The sequence below is a fragment of the Muntiacus reevesi genome, chromosome 2 (assembly GCF_963930625.1).
Source record: "Muntiacus reevesi chromosome 2, mMunRee1.1, whole genome shotgun sequence".
NCBI lineage: Eukaryota > Metazoa > Chordata > Mammalia > Artiodactyla > Cervidae > Muntiacus > Muntiacus reevesi.
Genome location: NC_089250.1, coordinates 189,685,260 through 189,703,083, shown reverse-complemented (window position 1 = coordinate 189,703,083; position 17,824 = coordinate 189,685,260). Strand labels below are relative to the sequence as shown.

General features: G+C 43.5%; 1 protein-coding gene and 1 non-coding gene across 2 annotated transcripts in view; one reads left to right on the top strand and one right to left on the bottom strand.

The window, feature by feature from the left end:
- Positions 1-2,486: 2,486 nt before the first annotated feature.
- The window catches only part of TNFRSF17 (TNF receptor superfamily member 17), a 68,555-nt gene continuing 53,217 nt past the window's right edge, over positions 2,487-17,824 (bottom strand). The window contains exons 2-4 of the mRNA XM_065919283.1: positions 5,349-5,428; positions 4,607-4,738; positions 2,487-2,773 (exon numbers count right to left, since the gene is read on the bottom strand). Of these exons, the coding sequence (XP_065775355.1) occupies positions 2,487-2,773; positions 4,607-4,738; positions 5,349-5,428 (499 nt within the window). The remainder of the gene's footprint in view (positions 2,774-4,606; positions 4,739-5,348; positions 5,429-17,824) is intronic.
- On the top strand, positions 10,370-10,442 carry TRNAR-CCU (transfer RNA arginine (anticodon CCU)). The gene has a single exon. It is a non-coding gene; the product is annotated as a tRNA-Arg (tRNA).

Sequence of the window (17,824 nt, the reverse complement as noted above, 5' to 3'; positions counted from 1 at the left end):
CAACATTTTACACTACAACCTGTCACACAAATGCATACATTTAAGAAGCTATTTAACAAAATTCTGCAGGTAATGTATTCTCTTTGATTTTTTTTTTTCCCAGTGTTGCCTGAGAATGATTGATCCACTCCCAAGACTTGATCCACAAAACACTGAATTGAGGCCCCATGGGGACATGGAGCCAGAAGGCCAGCCCAGCTGTGTGTGACCTACAGCCCCGTGGTCTTCTGCCATTACCTTGCTTCTATACACGTCATCTCTGGCCCCTGGGAATTTACCTTGTGGACTCAGCAGAGGTTGAGAGATCTTTAGAAGGATGCGCTCTCTGCAGCACTGTTTATAATAGAAAGTGGAAAGCACCAAAGCCAGGTTAGAGAACAGCTAAGCAAATCATGGCCCACCTCTCAGTATTTAAAAATGCTAATTATAAAGGTAATGGAAACACAAGGAAAGGCCAAAGATAATACAGTAATTTTAAAAAGCCGTACAGTTGTGTCAAAATACAGTTGTGTAGGGACTGTGATAGAATGTAGAAATGAAAATTCTTGTGTTGGGGAATTCTTGAAAATTCTTTTCTTGTTAAGGTGGTTTTTTTACCATGTTCAAAATTGTACTTTATAGTTGTTAATTTGTTATTCTAGTTAAAGCATCAATGTGTCTGAATCCCTTCTCTTCCCCCCCCCAGAAAGTCTAGGTTAGGTCTGTCTGCCTCCTCTGTAACTTTGCTGAGACATCACATACCTGATTGATGGAGTTGTCAGGAAGTGATACACCTTCTTACAGAGCCCTGTACCTTGTCTTCTTGGCACTTGAAATGGGATATGTTATTGAACTTGTAGCGTGTACTTCACATCCTCCACCACCAGCTACTCCCTTTAAGTACGGTAATTCCTTCCTCCTGAGACGTAGCCCGGTACTGGAGAACCAAGAATCAAAAGCCTAAGGTCAATAGCACTTCTGGACTTTTGGAAAAATCTAAACTCATTGAGGGGAATGGAGCAGTAAGGAGAGAAGAAGAAGGGCTGCGAGAAGCTAGGAGGAATATTCCCAGGCCATATAACAGACAAGGAGTGTCCGCCTGCACTCGGAGAAACTAGACCTCAAAGCACTAATAAAAACCATGATGGCAATGGAACTAACACAAAATACTTATCATGAACCAGAAACGTATCATGGGAAAAAATAAATAATAAATGTACATGTGTGTATATTTTCATTTAATCTTCAAAACAATGTTATAAGTAGATACTGTTATTATCCCCATTTTACAGATGGGGAAACTGAAACATGGACTGGTTAACTTTCTCAGTCACTCAGTGTCTATAACTTCCTAGTAACAGAGTCAGGATTCAGACTCGAAGAGCCAGTGTCTTCATTGCTATGTTGTATCATCTATGGCCCTCAAGACCCTGGAATGAAGCCATGATGGGCCCCAAGTAGGTAAAAATGTCTCACCAAGTTTCTCCATATCCCAAACCCAACACAAAAGCCACAAAGCCCCAAGACCTCGAGGTTCTCTGATGTGATGCTAATGGGGCATTATCTTAACAACGATCAAAGTCAACAGACACCAGAGGGCATTGCCTGTTTCCATAACACCCCAGGACCTTTGCACAACCCAAGGAAGGCAACCCTCTCCCAATAATGGGTAACCCAACGAGATGAGAAACTCAGAAATGGAATTAAATTAATATGAGAAGAAGAAAAAGGGATAGATCAGAATGTCCAGATTTCACTTTGGCTCTGCATTTACCATCTATGTGACCCTTGCTCTGACTCCCTTTCTGTCATCGGGTGTAACAGGGAGATCGTTATGGTCCACCTACCTTGTGATTTGTTGTGTACATTAAATGCCTTAGTACAGTTAAAGCACTTGGAACAACTCCTGGCACATTAGAAAGGCTATATAAATGCTATCTGTCATTATTACTTCCTGCATTAACTGCAAAAATGACACTGAGTACACCTTTATCAGAGTTGGCAGCTACACGTTCATTTATACAATTATAATAATGCCTGTATGACTCCATGAAGCTGGAAGCTCCCAAGGTCAGGCACCAGTCACGCTCTGCACACTGAATCAGGGTGGCTGACTCCAGGCTTCTATATACAGAGAGTACATCAGATCACCTTGCTCTCCTCCAACAATAAAGAGAGAAATCCAGTCTGTCCTGAAATGTACGTGTGCATGTATAGGAGAGAAGCCACCTAACCATAGAAATATGTGACTATGGGATCTACACATTGCAGTGCTTTTTTTATTTTTTTCAGTGAGTCAGTTTAATCATAAAATCAAGAAAATTTCCAGAGTTAAGCTCCCAACAATAAGGTAGAAAAACATTGCTAGCATAAACATTTTCCAGAATTAGAGGATGGGAAGCCATATCATCCGCTGACAAGTACAATCATCTTAAAGAGATCTGACACACCATCCTTCCCTTAGGACAAAGATTTTCCAAGTAGCTCTATACTATTGACATGGTTAATTATCTGGTAGGAATTGATTTCTCCATCCCCATGACACTGGTGGTGACTAGCAGACTGTCGCAGTAGTCGTTTGTTTTCGTGGTGACAAGAATGGTCGCGCCTTCCTCCATGGCTGGGAGGGGGAAGAAATGGTCAGAATCGACCTTCAGTTTGCTCCTGACACAGTCTTCACACATACATTCTTCTACTGTGTACCCCAGGCCTCTCGAAAGAAGAGGTTCAGCCACGATACTGCTGTTATTGCTAACATCCAGGTCTGCGTTAGCATTCTTCTGGAGAACCGCTCCTGAATGCACAAAAACAGAAGCGTTATCCTAAATCTTTCAGGGTGCTTGGTTGTGCCGCACTTAGCAGCATGCATCAGGGATCAAAGCAACAGGAGACAAAAGTCTTTCCCCAGAAGAAGCGGGCCTTACACCCCAAGTCATAAGCTGAAAGACCATGGGCCACGCTGGGTTCAAAGACATGCTCACTTTAGGGCACACAGTATTTTTAAAGTGTTTGCTTATCTGTTTTATGTTGGCCCATGTTTGAAATTCAAGAGATTTTACATACAAATCTAGACAACTGGTCTCTCTTTTTTGTGGCCACACCTCATGGCGTGGGGGTGCTTCCCAGGTGGTTTAGCGGTAAAGAATCCGCCTGCACTGCCGGAGACACAGAGACGCAGTTTCAATCCCTGGGTCAGGAAGATCCACTGGAGAAGGAAATGGCAACCCACTCCAGTATTCTTGCCTGGAGAATCCCACGGACAGAGGAGCCTGGTGGGCTACTGTCCATAGGGTCACAAAGTCCAAAAGGTCGCAGAACTTCCCCCACCAGGGATCAAAGTCATACCCCCTGCAGTGGAACTGCAGAGTCTTAACCAGTGGACCACACTGGAAGTCCCTCTTTTACTTTATTTTTTTTAAAGACAACAAAATATGGCCAGTGGGAACTGACATTCCTACAGGAAAACACTTGGGAGTCAATCAATAGCTTTTGTCTCCTTCAAGCTGGGCACAGGCTCCCCTATCATGGAACCTCCACTGACCCACTGCATTCGTTTCTGACCCACTTGGCCCTTGGATGCATTAAATACCGACCCTTTTTATAACTGTGAAATGACAGATCAGCATGTGTTACAGCATACCAAAGTGAGTCTGGGGTGACACTTTACAATTCAAAGTAAAGATGTTGCTCTTACAGAGCATTGGGCAGATTACTTTTTTTTTTTAATGCATCTTTCATGATCCCATAAGGAAGGAGTCTGTTGTGTCCTCATTACACACCTGTGCAGGCGCATTTTAATACTTTCTCAACATTCCACAGTATACCTCCATCTTCCAAAATATCACAGTTAAAGTCACTCCCCACCTGTCTCTCAGGCCCCAGGCAAAAAAAGAGAAATGAGTAAATGATGTGGAACAGCCATCTACCTCCCCTTTCTGCACTAGAAAGCAGACGAAATGTTGCCTTATAGATTATGCACGGAAAATACACGCATAAAGAAATAGGGCAATGACTGCAAAGCATTTAGAAATTAGATCATGGGCAAAGGTGCTGAAATATTTTTCTCTTAAGAAACTCTTCAACAGAATATTCACTTCCCTGAGACTGATTCTCTACTGCTTAATAAAGATAAAGATCTTTGAGATGATTGTTTAAATAATCCAGGAGCAATTGGTATTCATTTCTAGCTTTTTTCTGCAGTAGAATGTTCATCTGAGCCAACAACACTTGTGTCTGTATGAAAATACAGCCACCAATCTTGTCAAATACACTTATTTCGGGTAGTACCAGACCCGGCTAGCTATTTCTGATACTGTGATGTTTAATCAATGTGCTGACTTTGGTCAAAGAGATGGATGTTTCCCAAGGAGGCCTCAGTACTTCAAAAGAGTAAATACCAAAGGAAGAATGTTGAGGAAGGCTGATATAGTATGACATCAACAAAGAAGGTGTAAACATCGGAAAGGAAACTCACTTCTCCCAAGAGTTTATTTAACCCAACTGTCTTCTAACATACTCAAAAGGGCACTTACCGGATGAGATACACAACATGAAAGAAGAAAAGGAATTGAAATTCACAATAGCCACCTCTTGGAAAGAGATTTCAAAGATCAACCATCAAACCAACCTGTGTTTTTAAGTTTGTCCTTTAATGGTTCGGAGCTCATCTTCCTTAGCAAGAACATCAATACGAAAACTGTCAAGGAAACTATCAAGCTCAGGCCCAAACAGGTCCAGAGAAATGTATTTGTTCCTTTCACTAAATCAAAAGAACATCAGAGAGAGAATGAACTTGATAACATAATATTCACATCAGGTCAAAATTATTTGCCATCCTGTTCCCCTAATTCCTCAGCTTTGACATTTAAATTCTAAGTTAACACTTAATTAGGAGAGATGATAAAAATCTATGTTGCTAAGATCACAGAATACAATAGAGTTGAGTTCTGAAAAAGTATCCATTCCTATTGACATTTAAATGATTGCCTTATTTTCTTTCTCTTTTTGATTCAGAAAATCTCACCACCTTCCCCATAATGTTTCTTCTTTGAATAAACAGTCAACTCCAGTATTCTTGGGCTCCCCTGGTTGCTCAGATAGTAAAGAATCTGCCTGCAACGTGGGAGACCTGGGTTGGGGAGATTCCCATGGAGGAGGGCATGGCAACCCACTCCAGTATTCTTGCCTGGAGAATCCCCATGGACAGAGGAGCCTGGTGGGCTACAGTCCATGGGATCACAAAGGGTCGGACACAGCTAAGCAACTAAGCGCGCGCACACACATACACACACACACACACACACACACACACACACACACACAGCAAATACTTCATACCAATGAGTAATCGTTCAAACAGGATTACTTACTTGTGTTACAGTAATGCTGACATCTTACAGGAGGGGTATTAGGACATCGAAGTTGACACGATTTGCAAGTATTCAGCAATCTGTCAAAATATTCATTTGGGGAGCACCGCTGAGCCATCTGGAACTGGATCACAAAATGAAACAAGGAAACCACAGAAAGGACGGCATGGAAGGACACCTAAACTCTTGTTGAGAATTCCCCAGCAAATGTAGTGACGGCAGCCAGAATGTCAAGGAAAAAAAAACCAGAACGTCACATTGATGACTTGGTTCTTAAGGGGGCTGACTCTTTGTACTGTGGCTAAGGATTTGAATACCAACACTAATTCCAGTTTCTAAGTTTGAGGCTTGCGTTGGGTAGGAGAGGGGGCATATGCAGCAAGAGCAAACCATACTTGAAACAGAAACTGCTTATTTATAGAGGAGATTTCTCAAGCAGGTGACAATTGCAGGATCGTCAACAAGCCCCAGACGTCAAGCAGGAGGTTCAGTGACCATTTCTGGAGCATCTGTTCTGTGATCTGTGCTGTGTGATGGGCCCCAGGGAGAGAGAGAAGACAAGGTCTGAGCCACTGAAGAACTTGAAATCTAACAGAGGAGACTGTGCATGCGTGCATCTACTCAGTCGTGCCAAATTCTTTGTGACCCTTTGGACTGGAGCCCACCAGGCTCCTCTAATTTTTCAGGCAAGAATACTGGAGTGGGTTGCCATTTCTTAGAGGAGATAGAAATGCACTCAAATAACCACGAAGTATAGTGGGAAGATAGAATGTGAGAGGGGGAGACTTCCCTGGTAATCCTGTGACTAAGACTCCATGTGCCCAAAGCAGGGGGCCCGGTTTGACCTCTGGTCAAGGAACTGGATCCCACCTGCTGCAACTGAGCATTCACTTGCTGCAACTAAAGATTCTGCATGCCTAAACTAAAACCGGTGAAGCCAAGTGAACAATTATTTTTTTTAAGATAGAAGAATGTGAGAAGAAAGGAGTATGAAGCATGACTACCAGGTTTTAAACCTAGGAAGAATCCCAGAATTCTGACAAATAGAGACTTATAGGATAAAAGAGGCAACTTCTATTTTTACTTCTAGGGTAAAAGAGGTTTAAAAAAGAGAGAGATAGGTAAAAGAGGGCTGGGGAAGACATATTTGGGACATAATAATAATATATGACTATTAATATAAGACTTTCGAATTGTGGTGCTGGAGAAGACTCTCGAGAGTTCCTTGGACAACAAGGAAATCAAACCAGTCAATCCTGAAAGAAATCAACACTGAATATTCATTGGAAGGACTGATGCTGAAGCCGAAGCTCCAGTACTTTGGCCATCTGATGTAAAAAGTCGACTCATTGGAAAAGACCCTGATGCTGGAAAAGACTGAGGGCAGGAGAAGGGGGCAGCAAAAGATGAGATGGTTGGATGGCATCACCAACTCAATGGAGATAAATTTGAGCAAACTCTGGGAGATAGTGAAGGACAGGGAAGCCTGGTGTGCTACAGTCCATGGGATCAAAAAGAGTCGGACATGACTTAGTGACTGAACAACAACAATAAATTAATATAATATTATAACATATGTCTATGTTATGTCTATGTTCCACTGTTGAACATCTATTCAATGTCTATTGAATGTTCCAATGTCTCTGTTCCACTGTTGAAAACTTTGAAAAAACAGTTGGGCATATAGCAAAATTATCCATAGTCGTAGCATACAGAAACAATCACCATTAATATTGGGGTGTATAAAACAGAATTTGCAAATAGGCCTACCAATGCGTTCTTTGCTGGTTTGTTTTTTTCTCTTTATATTGGAGTATAGTTGATTTATGATGTTGTATTATACAAAGTGATTCATGTAGCACATTTTTCCTTTTACATAAATGGAATCACATGTGTTTGCCTTTAACCATACTGAGAGATACCTGTATGGTAATGCCCAAAGAAGTCAATCAGAAATACAGGACTCAAGTAAAATGCAAGGATGGGAAAAATCTCAGATTAAAGACAGTGCATATCTCTCAGGGGGCAAAAAGGGGGCAAAAGAGGCTTCACCTATATTGGTCACATTTCATTAAGCTGAATGGTGGACAAATTGGCACTTCCTGTGTTATTCTCTTGTTTTATTTTTGGTTATTCTTTACACTTGTTGATATGAAAACAATGATAAATGCAAGAATTAAAAAGAACACACTTTTTTTTTTTTTTTATGAAAAGCTTGAGCCTAGAGGAAAGTTTGAACTCCGATTGATGAAAATCACATTCCTCCAGAGGTGAGGTCAATGGGTGTGACAGCCGGGTGGGACAACCAAGAGCTGAAAGGGCCGGCCCTGGAGGTCCCTCGCCCTCAGGCTCCTGCCAAAGGTGACCCCGGGAGACAGGAAAGGACGCAGGAAAAGCAGGATTAGAGATAGGCCGGGACAAAGGGTATCTCTCCTATCAGCCAAGCAAGGACAGTTTCAGAGAAGGGTAGGAAGCGGGATCAAATTCTGTGGAGAAGTCAGAGTTGATGCACTGGGGAAGGGGTCACTGGTGGCCTTTGAGTCTGTCAGTCGGTATATTGCGGGTACTTGAGAGGAGAGAAAGAGGAAGTGGCCAAACTAGGCCATGCCGGGGAAGTCTGGTAGAAAGCACTGCTGTTTCTGACAGATGTACTGGCTCCGGTGCCTGAAGCACCACGTGGAAAGACGTTCACTGCAGCATCATGTGTGGTCACACGAGCCTGTCCATCACCGGGAACCTCACAGTAGAATACTATGCAACCACGTAAAAGAATGAGACCAACGCCCTCTGACGAGAACAGGACATCACTAAGTGAAAATGCAAAGTACTGAAGAGTGTGTTTTCAATCTTCTTTGTTGTGTTTATAAATAAAATATGTAGTATTTTAAAAAGTAAAATTAAAAAAGACAAAGAAATAAAATATGTAGGGTCTATATAGAGATATAAACATATACTACATCTGAAAAGATGCTCAGGAGACTGATAGTAATCATTGCCTCTGGCAAGAGACAGAAAGTCCAGGGTGGAAAAACAATTTACTTTTCATTGAAAAATTTTGGTACTGTGTGAATAGTTATTTTTAATACTAATGATTATTTTTTCAATAGAATCATTTTTTTAAAGGGTGCTGTATTAGTCCATTCAGGCTACTATACAAAATTCCATAGACTAGATGGCTTATGAACAACAAAACTATACTTCTCCCAGCTCTGAAGGCTGGGCACTCCAAGATAAAGGTGTCAGCAGATTTGGTGTCTCATGAGAGCCCACACACAGTGAGCTGTCTTCTCACTAATTCTGTCTATAGTAGCTGGGGAGCTTGGAGGAGGGAAAAGAGTAGAGTAAAAGGAAAGTTACTCAAAGATGAAGATCATAGTCTAAAGGGGAAAGAATAAAGATTAAAGATGTCAGACCAGGATGAGCAGAATCTGAGATAGTGTGAGGACCAAAGCACCCTCCCTGGGACTCACAAGCAGTGAAGGCCCCCAGGGGTTGTTCTTTTTCTTTTTTTAAGTATTTGTTTATCACTGACTCAATGGACATGAATTTGAGCAAACTCTGGGAGATAGTTGAAGGACAGGGAAGGAAGCCTGGTGTGCTGCAGTCCATGGGCTCACAAAGAGTCGGGCACGGTTTGGCAATTGAACAGCAACAATAATTTATTTATTTGGCTGCACCAAGTCTTAGTTGCAGCACACAGGATCTTTTTCAGTTGCACCACTCACTCTTAGTTGCAGCATGTGGGATCTAGTTCCCTGACCAGGGATTGAACCTGTGTCCCCTGCCTTGGGAGCACAGAGTCTTTGCCATTGGACAGCCAGGGAAGTCCCTGCAGAGGTTGTTCTTAATCCCTTGTAGGCCTCGAGCATCCTGGAAAAGCCCAAGAATGGCTCCATCCTCAGAGAGGCCATGGCAATCGCCTCCTGACCTGTTGCCAAGCGACTCAGATGTGCTGGGTAGACTCCTAGGAACCAGGCTGGGGATCTTCATCTTACCTCACACTCTCTCCCCAAAAGCATCTTTCTCCAAGTCATTTCAAGCTTGAACCAGAGAGAGCAGACCTTGCAACTGTATCCCATCAGTGGATGGGCAGCCCAGAGAGGAGGGTAACACCAGCCTGCTGAGGCTCCCCAGAGCAGCTCTGGTCCCTCCCCTTCCCCAGGTTTGCTGTTCAGCTTGTTCAGCTTGCTCTGATTTTGTGGGGGAAACCTTCCAAAAAAGTGATCCTTCCAATAAAGTTCCTTTTTGGCTTATGTTGGCCAGAGTCAGTTTGGGTGGATTGCTAATAATCCAAACATAAAATTCTTAACCATATTCACCCATTCTTAACTGATTCTTCCACTCTTGCCTGAAATGTCCACAACAGACAATGACTGAGGTAAGCTGTGCCTTCCCCTTTGCTTCTCAGGATAAGGGGGACTAGTATAACATCTCCCAATTGCAAGGAAAATTCCACTCAATTAAGAGATCCTTTTCCCAAATTACTAAACAACTAGCAAGTTTTCACAGCACAACACGTGAATTCTGGCATCTTTGGGTTAGCTGATTCTCCTCCATGACAGCAAAGGAGATGGGGAAACATAGGAGACAGAGATAAGGGATTGGGAGATATTATGTTAGTCAGGACTCTTCCCATAGAAATAACATAAAAACTTAAGTTCAAAAAGAATTTACTAGTATTATAGCTGAAAAGTATAGTAGAATCAGTTATAGCAGCTGAAGTTTCTCTCTGTCACTTGCCTCATCAATGCCATCTTCTGACTCTTGGCTCCATTCCTAGATCTTTCCCTCATGGTCACAAGAGAGCTGCACCACTTCCAGCCCTCACACACTCATGCCTTCTAAACTCTCCTTATTCATCTCTTCTGTTCCCATGATATTAAATATTTTACCTTCCAAATCTGTATATTCAACTCCAACCCAGACCATGAAATCCAGACCCATCTACCAACTGCCTACTTGATACATACATTTCAAAATTTAAGAAGTATCTCAAACTTTAAAGTGAATTTGGGTGGACTTCCCTGGTGGTCCAGTGGCTAAGACTCTGTGTTCCTAATGCAGGGGGCCCAGGTTTGATCCCTGGTCAGGGAACAAGATCCACATGTCGCAACAACAACTAAAGACACAGTACGCTGCAACTAAGACCCAGCATAGCCAAACAAATAAATATTTTTTTTAAAAGAGGTATCTCAAACTTTATTAAAGTGCATTTGGATTCTTCAAAAGGGGGAGGGCGTGTATGCTGCCTTTTCAAACCTACATGGTCACTGAATCCCTTTTTTGAAGGATCACCTATGAAAATTTAGGAATAAATGCTTGTGAACATAATTTGGGAAAAGTCAGGCCGGATTCTCTCTACAATTCTCTCTAGTCCACAAAGACTGTGATTTGAGGATTTAGCAAAATAATAAAACAGAAGTAAATAGCATGTTTTAACAATAAGGAATTTTTTTTAAGTTTCCTGAACAAGTTTGTAGGTGTGATGATATCACCAAAAGAGTGCTGGATCTGACCTCACTTTACACAGAGAAAACAGGGAGGAAAACCAATCCCTGAGTCGATTTCAAGCTTCAGCAGTCACTCAACGCTCTAAAGAAGCGACAAGACGCTGCCTCAAACCTCCAAAGCCGTTAGCGTGTTCTGTAAGTATAACTGACTAGTATAACATCTGCCAATTGCAGGGGAAATCCACTCAATTAAAAGATCTTTTTCCCAAATTACTAAACAACTAGCAAGGTTTCACAGCAGAACACGCTGACCTTTAGCTCTTAACTCCAAACCAACAGTACACAAGTTTTTCCAAGGTTTTAGTAGATTTGTCTAGACTTATGTTTGTCAGGGTTCTCCAGAGAAACAACAAACAGGGTGTATATAGAGGGAGAAAGAGATTTACTATGAGAAATTGGTTCGCAAAATTAAGGAGGCTGGAAAGTCCTAAGATGTGTAGTTGGCAAGTTGGGGACCCAGGAAAATCAACAGTGATGGTGTCGTTTCAGTCTGAGTTTAAAGTTCCAGCTCAAGAACCAGCAGGCTCCAGACCCAAAAAGAGCTGATGTTTCAGCTTGAGTTCAAAGGCAGGAAAAGACTGGGGTTCCAGCTCAGAAGGCAGGCAGACCTTCCACTCTTTGGACGAGGGCAATCTGCTTTCCTCAGTATACTCATTCAGGTGCTGTGCCGTGCTGTTACTTCAGTCGTGTCCGACTCTTTGCAACCCCCATGGACTATAGGCCGCCAGGCTCCTCTGTCCATAGGGTTTCTCAGGCAAGAATACTGGAGTGGGTAGCCATTCCCTTCTCCAGGGTATCTTCCTGACCCAGGGATCAAACCCAAGTCTCCCGCATTACAAGCAGATTCTTTACCATCTGAGCCACGGGGGAAGCCCCATTTGGATGTTAATAAATCCAAAAACGCCCACACAGACCCACCCAGAATGTTTGACCAAGTATCTGGGCACCCCTTGGCCCATCAAACTGACATACAAAATTCACCATCACAAGGCCCTGGAGAAGGGACTTGCTTGGTGGTCCAGTGGCTAAGACTCCATGCACCCAATTCAGGGGGCCCAGGGTTCACCCCCTGGTCAGACAACTAGACCCCACATGCTGCAACTAAAAGACCCTGAATGCTGCAACTAAGACCTGGCACAGCCAAAATAAATAATAAATATTTAAAAAAACAAAAATCAAGGCCTTTTGTTAGGGAAAACACAGTGACTGAAACCGCCCACTCTGACCAGGCACCATAGTATCCATTTCCATGAGTTATTTTATGACAGGAGGTCCCGATAAGGAACATGGAACTAATAAGCCACCACCAACCAGATGAGTTCAGAAAAGCACAAAAGGAGATGCCATATGTCTTACCCCCTCTCAGAATCCTTTTTGCTGGAACCCATCTTGGCTAAGCAAGGCGTACGCCACCAGGAAAGACCCTGAGTCACAGTGATTGGCCAGAGACAACCCAGAAACTAATCCCATCACCATAAAAGCCCAGACTGCAAGCCACGTGGCCCAGGAGTTCTCCTGGGTTCCCTTACCCTCCTGCTCTCCACCTGGGGCGACCCTTCTCAATAAAGTCTCTTGCTTTGTCAACATGTATGTCTCCTTGGACAATTCATTTCCAAGTGTTAGATAAGAACCCGCTCTCAGGTCCTGGAAGGGGTCCCCCTTCCTGCAACACCTTAACTGCACACCCAGTCCTTGCCTTTTATTGACCACCTTGAGTAACCTCTGTGCTCTGTCGTCCTATGTCCCCTAGGTTTCTCTGGGAGCTGCATCTCCCAGCATCCCCACATGGTTCCAGGGCAGAGTTGACCCACAGAGGAACATGCATGAGACTGGGAAAGAGCATAGGAAGTGGCAGCTTCCTATTCTCCAAAGGACATCATTGTCACATGCATGGTCACAAAGATCACATGGGTTCAGGCACATCCTCATTCTCCTTTGCTCTGCATTTAGCTCTTCTTCGCACCTGATGCCATGCTGACCAACAGTGGCCCTAGCCACACCATTTTGCCATCAGCTTACCTGCTGATTCATGGAGGAGGGGGCCACACAGAGGCAACCTAGACGAATCTCACAAGCTTTACAACGCCATCTTAGCAACTGGACGTTCCTGACTCCTCAGATCAACTGGTCAGTAATTCCTCTGGTCTTCAGCTCCCCAGCTCCCTCCACAACTATGGAAGGTCTGATTTCTATAACATGTCCCAGATGCTCTACCACTCACGGTGGCTCAGCTCTCATGACCACCCCTGATTGATATACCTCTTTATTCTTGCTGTTGAGATATCTACCCAGGGACTTCCCTGGTGGTTCAGTGGTTAAGAATCCACCTACCAGTGTGGGACATGCGGGTTGGATCCTTGATCAGGGAACTCAGATTCCATGTGCTGCAGGGTCAACAAAGCCTCACACCGCAACGACTCAGTCTGAGTGCTCTGGAGCTCACATGCTGCAGTGAAAGACTCTACATGCTGCATCTACGACCTGACACAGCCAAATAAGTGAATAAATGCTTTAAAAGAAAGAGAGATTCTCTCAGAACTGTCCAGAATCCTGTCTGCATAGTGGCACAACATTATGATTAAGGCACAAGCTTTGGAGCCAGAAAAATCTAAAGCCCAGCTCCACCACAATGTGTGACCTTGGGCAAGTAACTTAACCTCTCTGAGCCTCAAATTCCTTATCTATAAAAATGTCCTTGATAATATATCAACTTTGTGGAACTGCTGCCAGGATTAAGTAAGATGGTTTCTAGAACACTTAAGTTTATGTGCAAATAATTTATGAGCACAGTTTCAAGCCCAGAGTGCTCAGCAAGTTTTAGTGATTTTGTTATTATTAAAAAGAAGCCCAGAGCTAATCAACTTCTGGGAAGGTTGTTTGCCCAAGGCTGGCTAGAGCAATATAACCAGGAGGAGACCCCACATAAATGTTGCTGTTGCTCAAGTCGCTAAGTCGTGTCCAACTCTTTGAGACCCCATGGACTGCAGCACACCAGGCTTCCCTGTCCCTCACTATCTCCCAGAGTTTGCTCAAACTCATGTCCATTGAGTCAGTGATCCCATCCAGCCATCTCATCCTCAGTTTCCCCCTTCTCTTCTTGCCCTCAATCTTTCCCAGCATCAGGATCTTTTCCAATGAGTCGGCTCTTCGTATCAGGTGACCAAAGTATTTCAGCTTAAGCTTCAGCATCAGTCCTTCCAATGAATATTCAGGGTTGATTTCTTCTAGGATCGACTGGTTTGATCTCCTTGCTATCCAATGGGATTCCCCAAACTAAAGCCAGGAAAACAATATCATTCATGAATTGCTGAAATTTCAAATAAATCAATTTATTAAAAAATAATAAATTCTAGAAATTCAAAGGCTGATGAAGCAAAGAGGCACTGCAAGGGTGGAGGAAAGAATGTACTTGAGTTTGAGAGATGGGTTAAAGCAAGGGGTTAGTACTAAAGTAATGAGTAGCAAGCAAAAGCAAGAGTTCTTTGTTTCTTTTTAAATATTTATTTATTTATTTGACTGTTCCAGGTCTTAGCTATAGCGCATGGGATCTTTAATTTTCCTTACAGCATGTGGAATCTTTAGTTGCAGCATGTGTAAGCTAATTCCCTGACCAGGGATCAAACTCAGGCTTGCTGCATTGGGAGCACAGAGTTTTAGCTACTGGACCACAAGGGAAGTCCCAAGAATCCTCTTTTTATAGGATGACTGATGACTCTGCTAGCACAGAGCTAGCACAATAGACCACAGGAAATCCACACGTTCAGTCCAAAACCCTTACTTTTTCTCAAAGTAGGAAAGCAGCTTCCAGAATTTCAAATATCATTGTGATATTATCAATGGCTAGATGCTTTTAATGTCATTTACTTCAGTAGATGTACATGGTATTTATTATGACACATTATTTTGATAATTATTACTTAGTGCATCCTTTTTATTAGAGAAGGTTAGACAGTCCTCACTACAGGACTTGCATTTGTATTAGGTGATTTGGGAGTAGGTTCAAGAAAACAAGGCTTAGCTCTGGACTGGATGTTGACAGGTTGAGGGGTTAATTAGTCAAGTTATTCCAGAAAGACAGAACCAAAAGGAGATAGATAGGGCTACCCTTGTGGTCCAGTGGGTAAGAATCTGTCTGCCAATGCAGGGGACATGAGTTCGATCCCTGGATCAGGAAGGTGCCTCGAGGCAGCTGCACCCGTGCACCACAACTCCTGACCCTGTGTTCTAACTCCTGAGAGCTGCAACTATTGAGTCCACGAGCCACAACTAGGGAAGCGCGAGTGCCCTAGAGCCTGTGCTCTGAAGCAAGAGAAGCCCACCCATCACAATTAGAGAGTGGCTCCCCCTCTCCTCAACTAGAGAAAGTCCTCTTGCAGCAACAAAGACCCAGCATAGCCAATAAATACAGAAATTTCAAATGGAGATAGATAGACAGATGGGTATTTTAAGGAATTAGCTCATGCAGTTGTGGGGGCTGCAAGTCCAAAATCATAGGGCAGCCTAACAGTCTAAAACTGCAGGGAAGAGCTGCTGTTACCGTATTGAGTCCAAAATCCAGAAAGCAAACCAGGCAGTCTGGAAATTCTAGGGTTTCCAAGTTGCAGGCTTGAGGCCAAATTTTTGGGGGGAAGAGCAAACTTCAATCTTTGCTCTTAAGGCCTTCAACTGATTAGATGAGGCTCACCCCCATTATGGAAGGTAATCTACTTTATTGAAAGTCCACTGATTTGAATGTTAGTCACATCTAGAAAATATCTTCATGGCAATGTCTAGACTGTGTGACTCTGGCGATCGCTGGAGCTGTTATCAGTAATACAGTTCTCAACTGAGCTCAAGTCAGGATTGTACTTTTTATGCCCCTCTTTGAAGTCACACATAGATGAATAACTTGCTTTTGAATGCGGGCAGAAGAGACACATGTCACTTGAAGACGGGGCCAGGGCTTAATTCAACCATGTTCTCTTTCCCTCTGCCATGCTGAATAGCAATGCCCCAGATGTTGACAGCTTCATGAACCTGGATTCCAATGGGAGGATGACAGAAACACAGCCCCAGATGACTGGCATGAGCTGAATGTTTGTACCCCAGATTCATCTGTTGAAGCCCTAATTCCCATTGTGATGGTATCTGGAGGTGAGGCCTTTGGGAGGTGATGAAGCTTAGATGAGGTCATGAGGGGGAAGGTCATTATGATGAGATTAGTGCCTTTACAAGAAGACACACCAGGGAACTTTCTTCTTAAAAAAAAAAAAGCTCTAAGCTTTTTATTTTATATTGGAATACAGCAATGAACGATATTGTGATAGGACTTCCCTGGCAGTCCAGTGGTTAAAAACCTGCCAATGCAGGGGTCACAGGTTCAATCCCTGGTCCAGGAAGGTTCCACATATCATGGGACAATGGAAGCCCATGCAAGCCACAAGTACTGAAGTCCTCGTGCCCTAGAGCCCGTGCTCCACAACAACCACGTCACAACTAGAGAGTAGCCTCTGCTGGCCACAACTAGACAAAAGCCCGCACGCAGCAGCAAAGACTCAGGGCAGCCAAAATAAATTTAAAAAGAAAAATGTTGTGATAGGTTCAAGTGCACAGCAAAGCAACCCAGTCAAACGTATACACGTATCCATTCTCCCCCAAACTCCTCTCCCATCCAGACTGCCACATGACGCTGAGCAGAGTTCCCGTCAGAGAACTTGAGAGCTCAAGTGCCACGGGAGAACACAGGGAGAAGGCACCCGGCTGTGAGCCGGGAAGGGAGCTCTCACCAGACACCACACCTGCTGACATGTTGATCTCAGACTCCCCAGACTTGGAATTTATTTCTAAACAATAGAAACAAATGTCTATTGCTTAATCCACCCAGCCTATGATATTTTGTGATGGCAATGCATGCATCCTGAGACATGTGGATGAATGAGACCTGGGTGATGTTTGTTACGGCAGCACGGCCTCATCTACCCTGACTGATACAGCGTCCAAAGCCATGGTGTTAACCATTGGGCTGCACTGCCTCTTCACTACCACTGAAAACTTCTTTATGAGCACTAAAGAGCTCCAAACAAGCTTTTGTTAGTGTTGTTGTGGTGGTTGTGTGGTCACTAAGTCATGTCCAATCTTTTGCCCCATGGACTATGTAGCCCACCAGGCTCCTCTGTCCATTGAATTTCCCAAACAAGAATACTGGAATGGGTTGCCATTTCTAACACCGCATCTCCCGTGTCTCCTACATCGGCAGGTGAATTCTTTACCATTGAGCCACCTGGGAAGCTCTTTGCTAGTGTACTGCAGTCCAAAACGAAAGAAACTTCAAAAGCACACAAAACTAACAAGAACAGAAAAGAACAGCAAACGTTAAGCCAGAAATTCTGGCCCTCTGGCACATACCCATAAATTGCAGACGATCTGGTTTCTTCTTCAACTTGAAACAGAGCCTGGGGGAGGCTGGGCTTGTGCTAAGAGGAGGTGGAGGAGATGGAACAGCTCAGAGCCAGAACCTGATGAAGCAACAGCATCTCTGCCGGGCAAATCCTGGGATGGCAGAGTCCCATGCCAAGGCCTTCTTCCTCCCGCTCTCCCTCATACTCAGACCTCTGCATCCCTCAGACACCTGTTTGCTCGTGAACACAAAAAGGCTAATTTGATTTGGGGCCAAGTCTCAAGGTCATCTGCTAGTTTTCCAAGAAGATTCCCTTTGAAGACCAGCCTCTTTGAACTCCTGCCTTTCTCTAATTATTTAACATCCATTAGGATGTCAAGTTCAACAAAAAATGATCCACCAATCCTACTCCTGGGAATATATCAAACAAAGCTATGATTCAAAAAGATACATGTTCATAGAAGCATTACTCACAATCGCCAAGACATGGAAGCAACCTAAATGCCTATCGACAGATAAATGCATAAAGACATGGTGTGCGTTCAGTCACTCAGCCACGTCCGATTCTTTGTGACCTTATGAACGGTAGC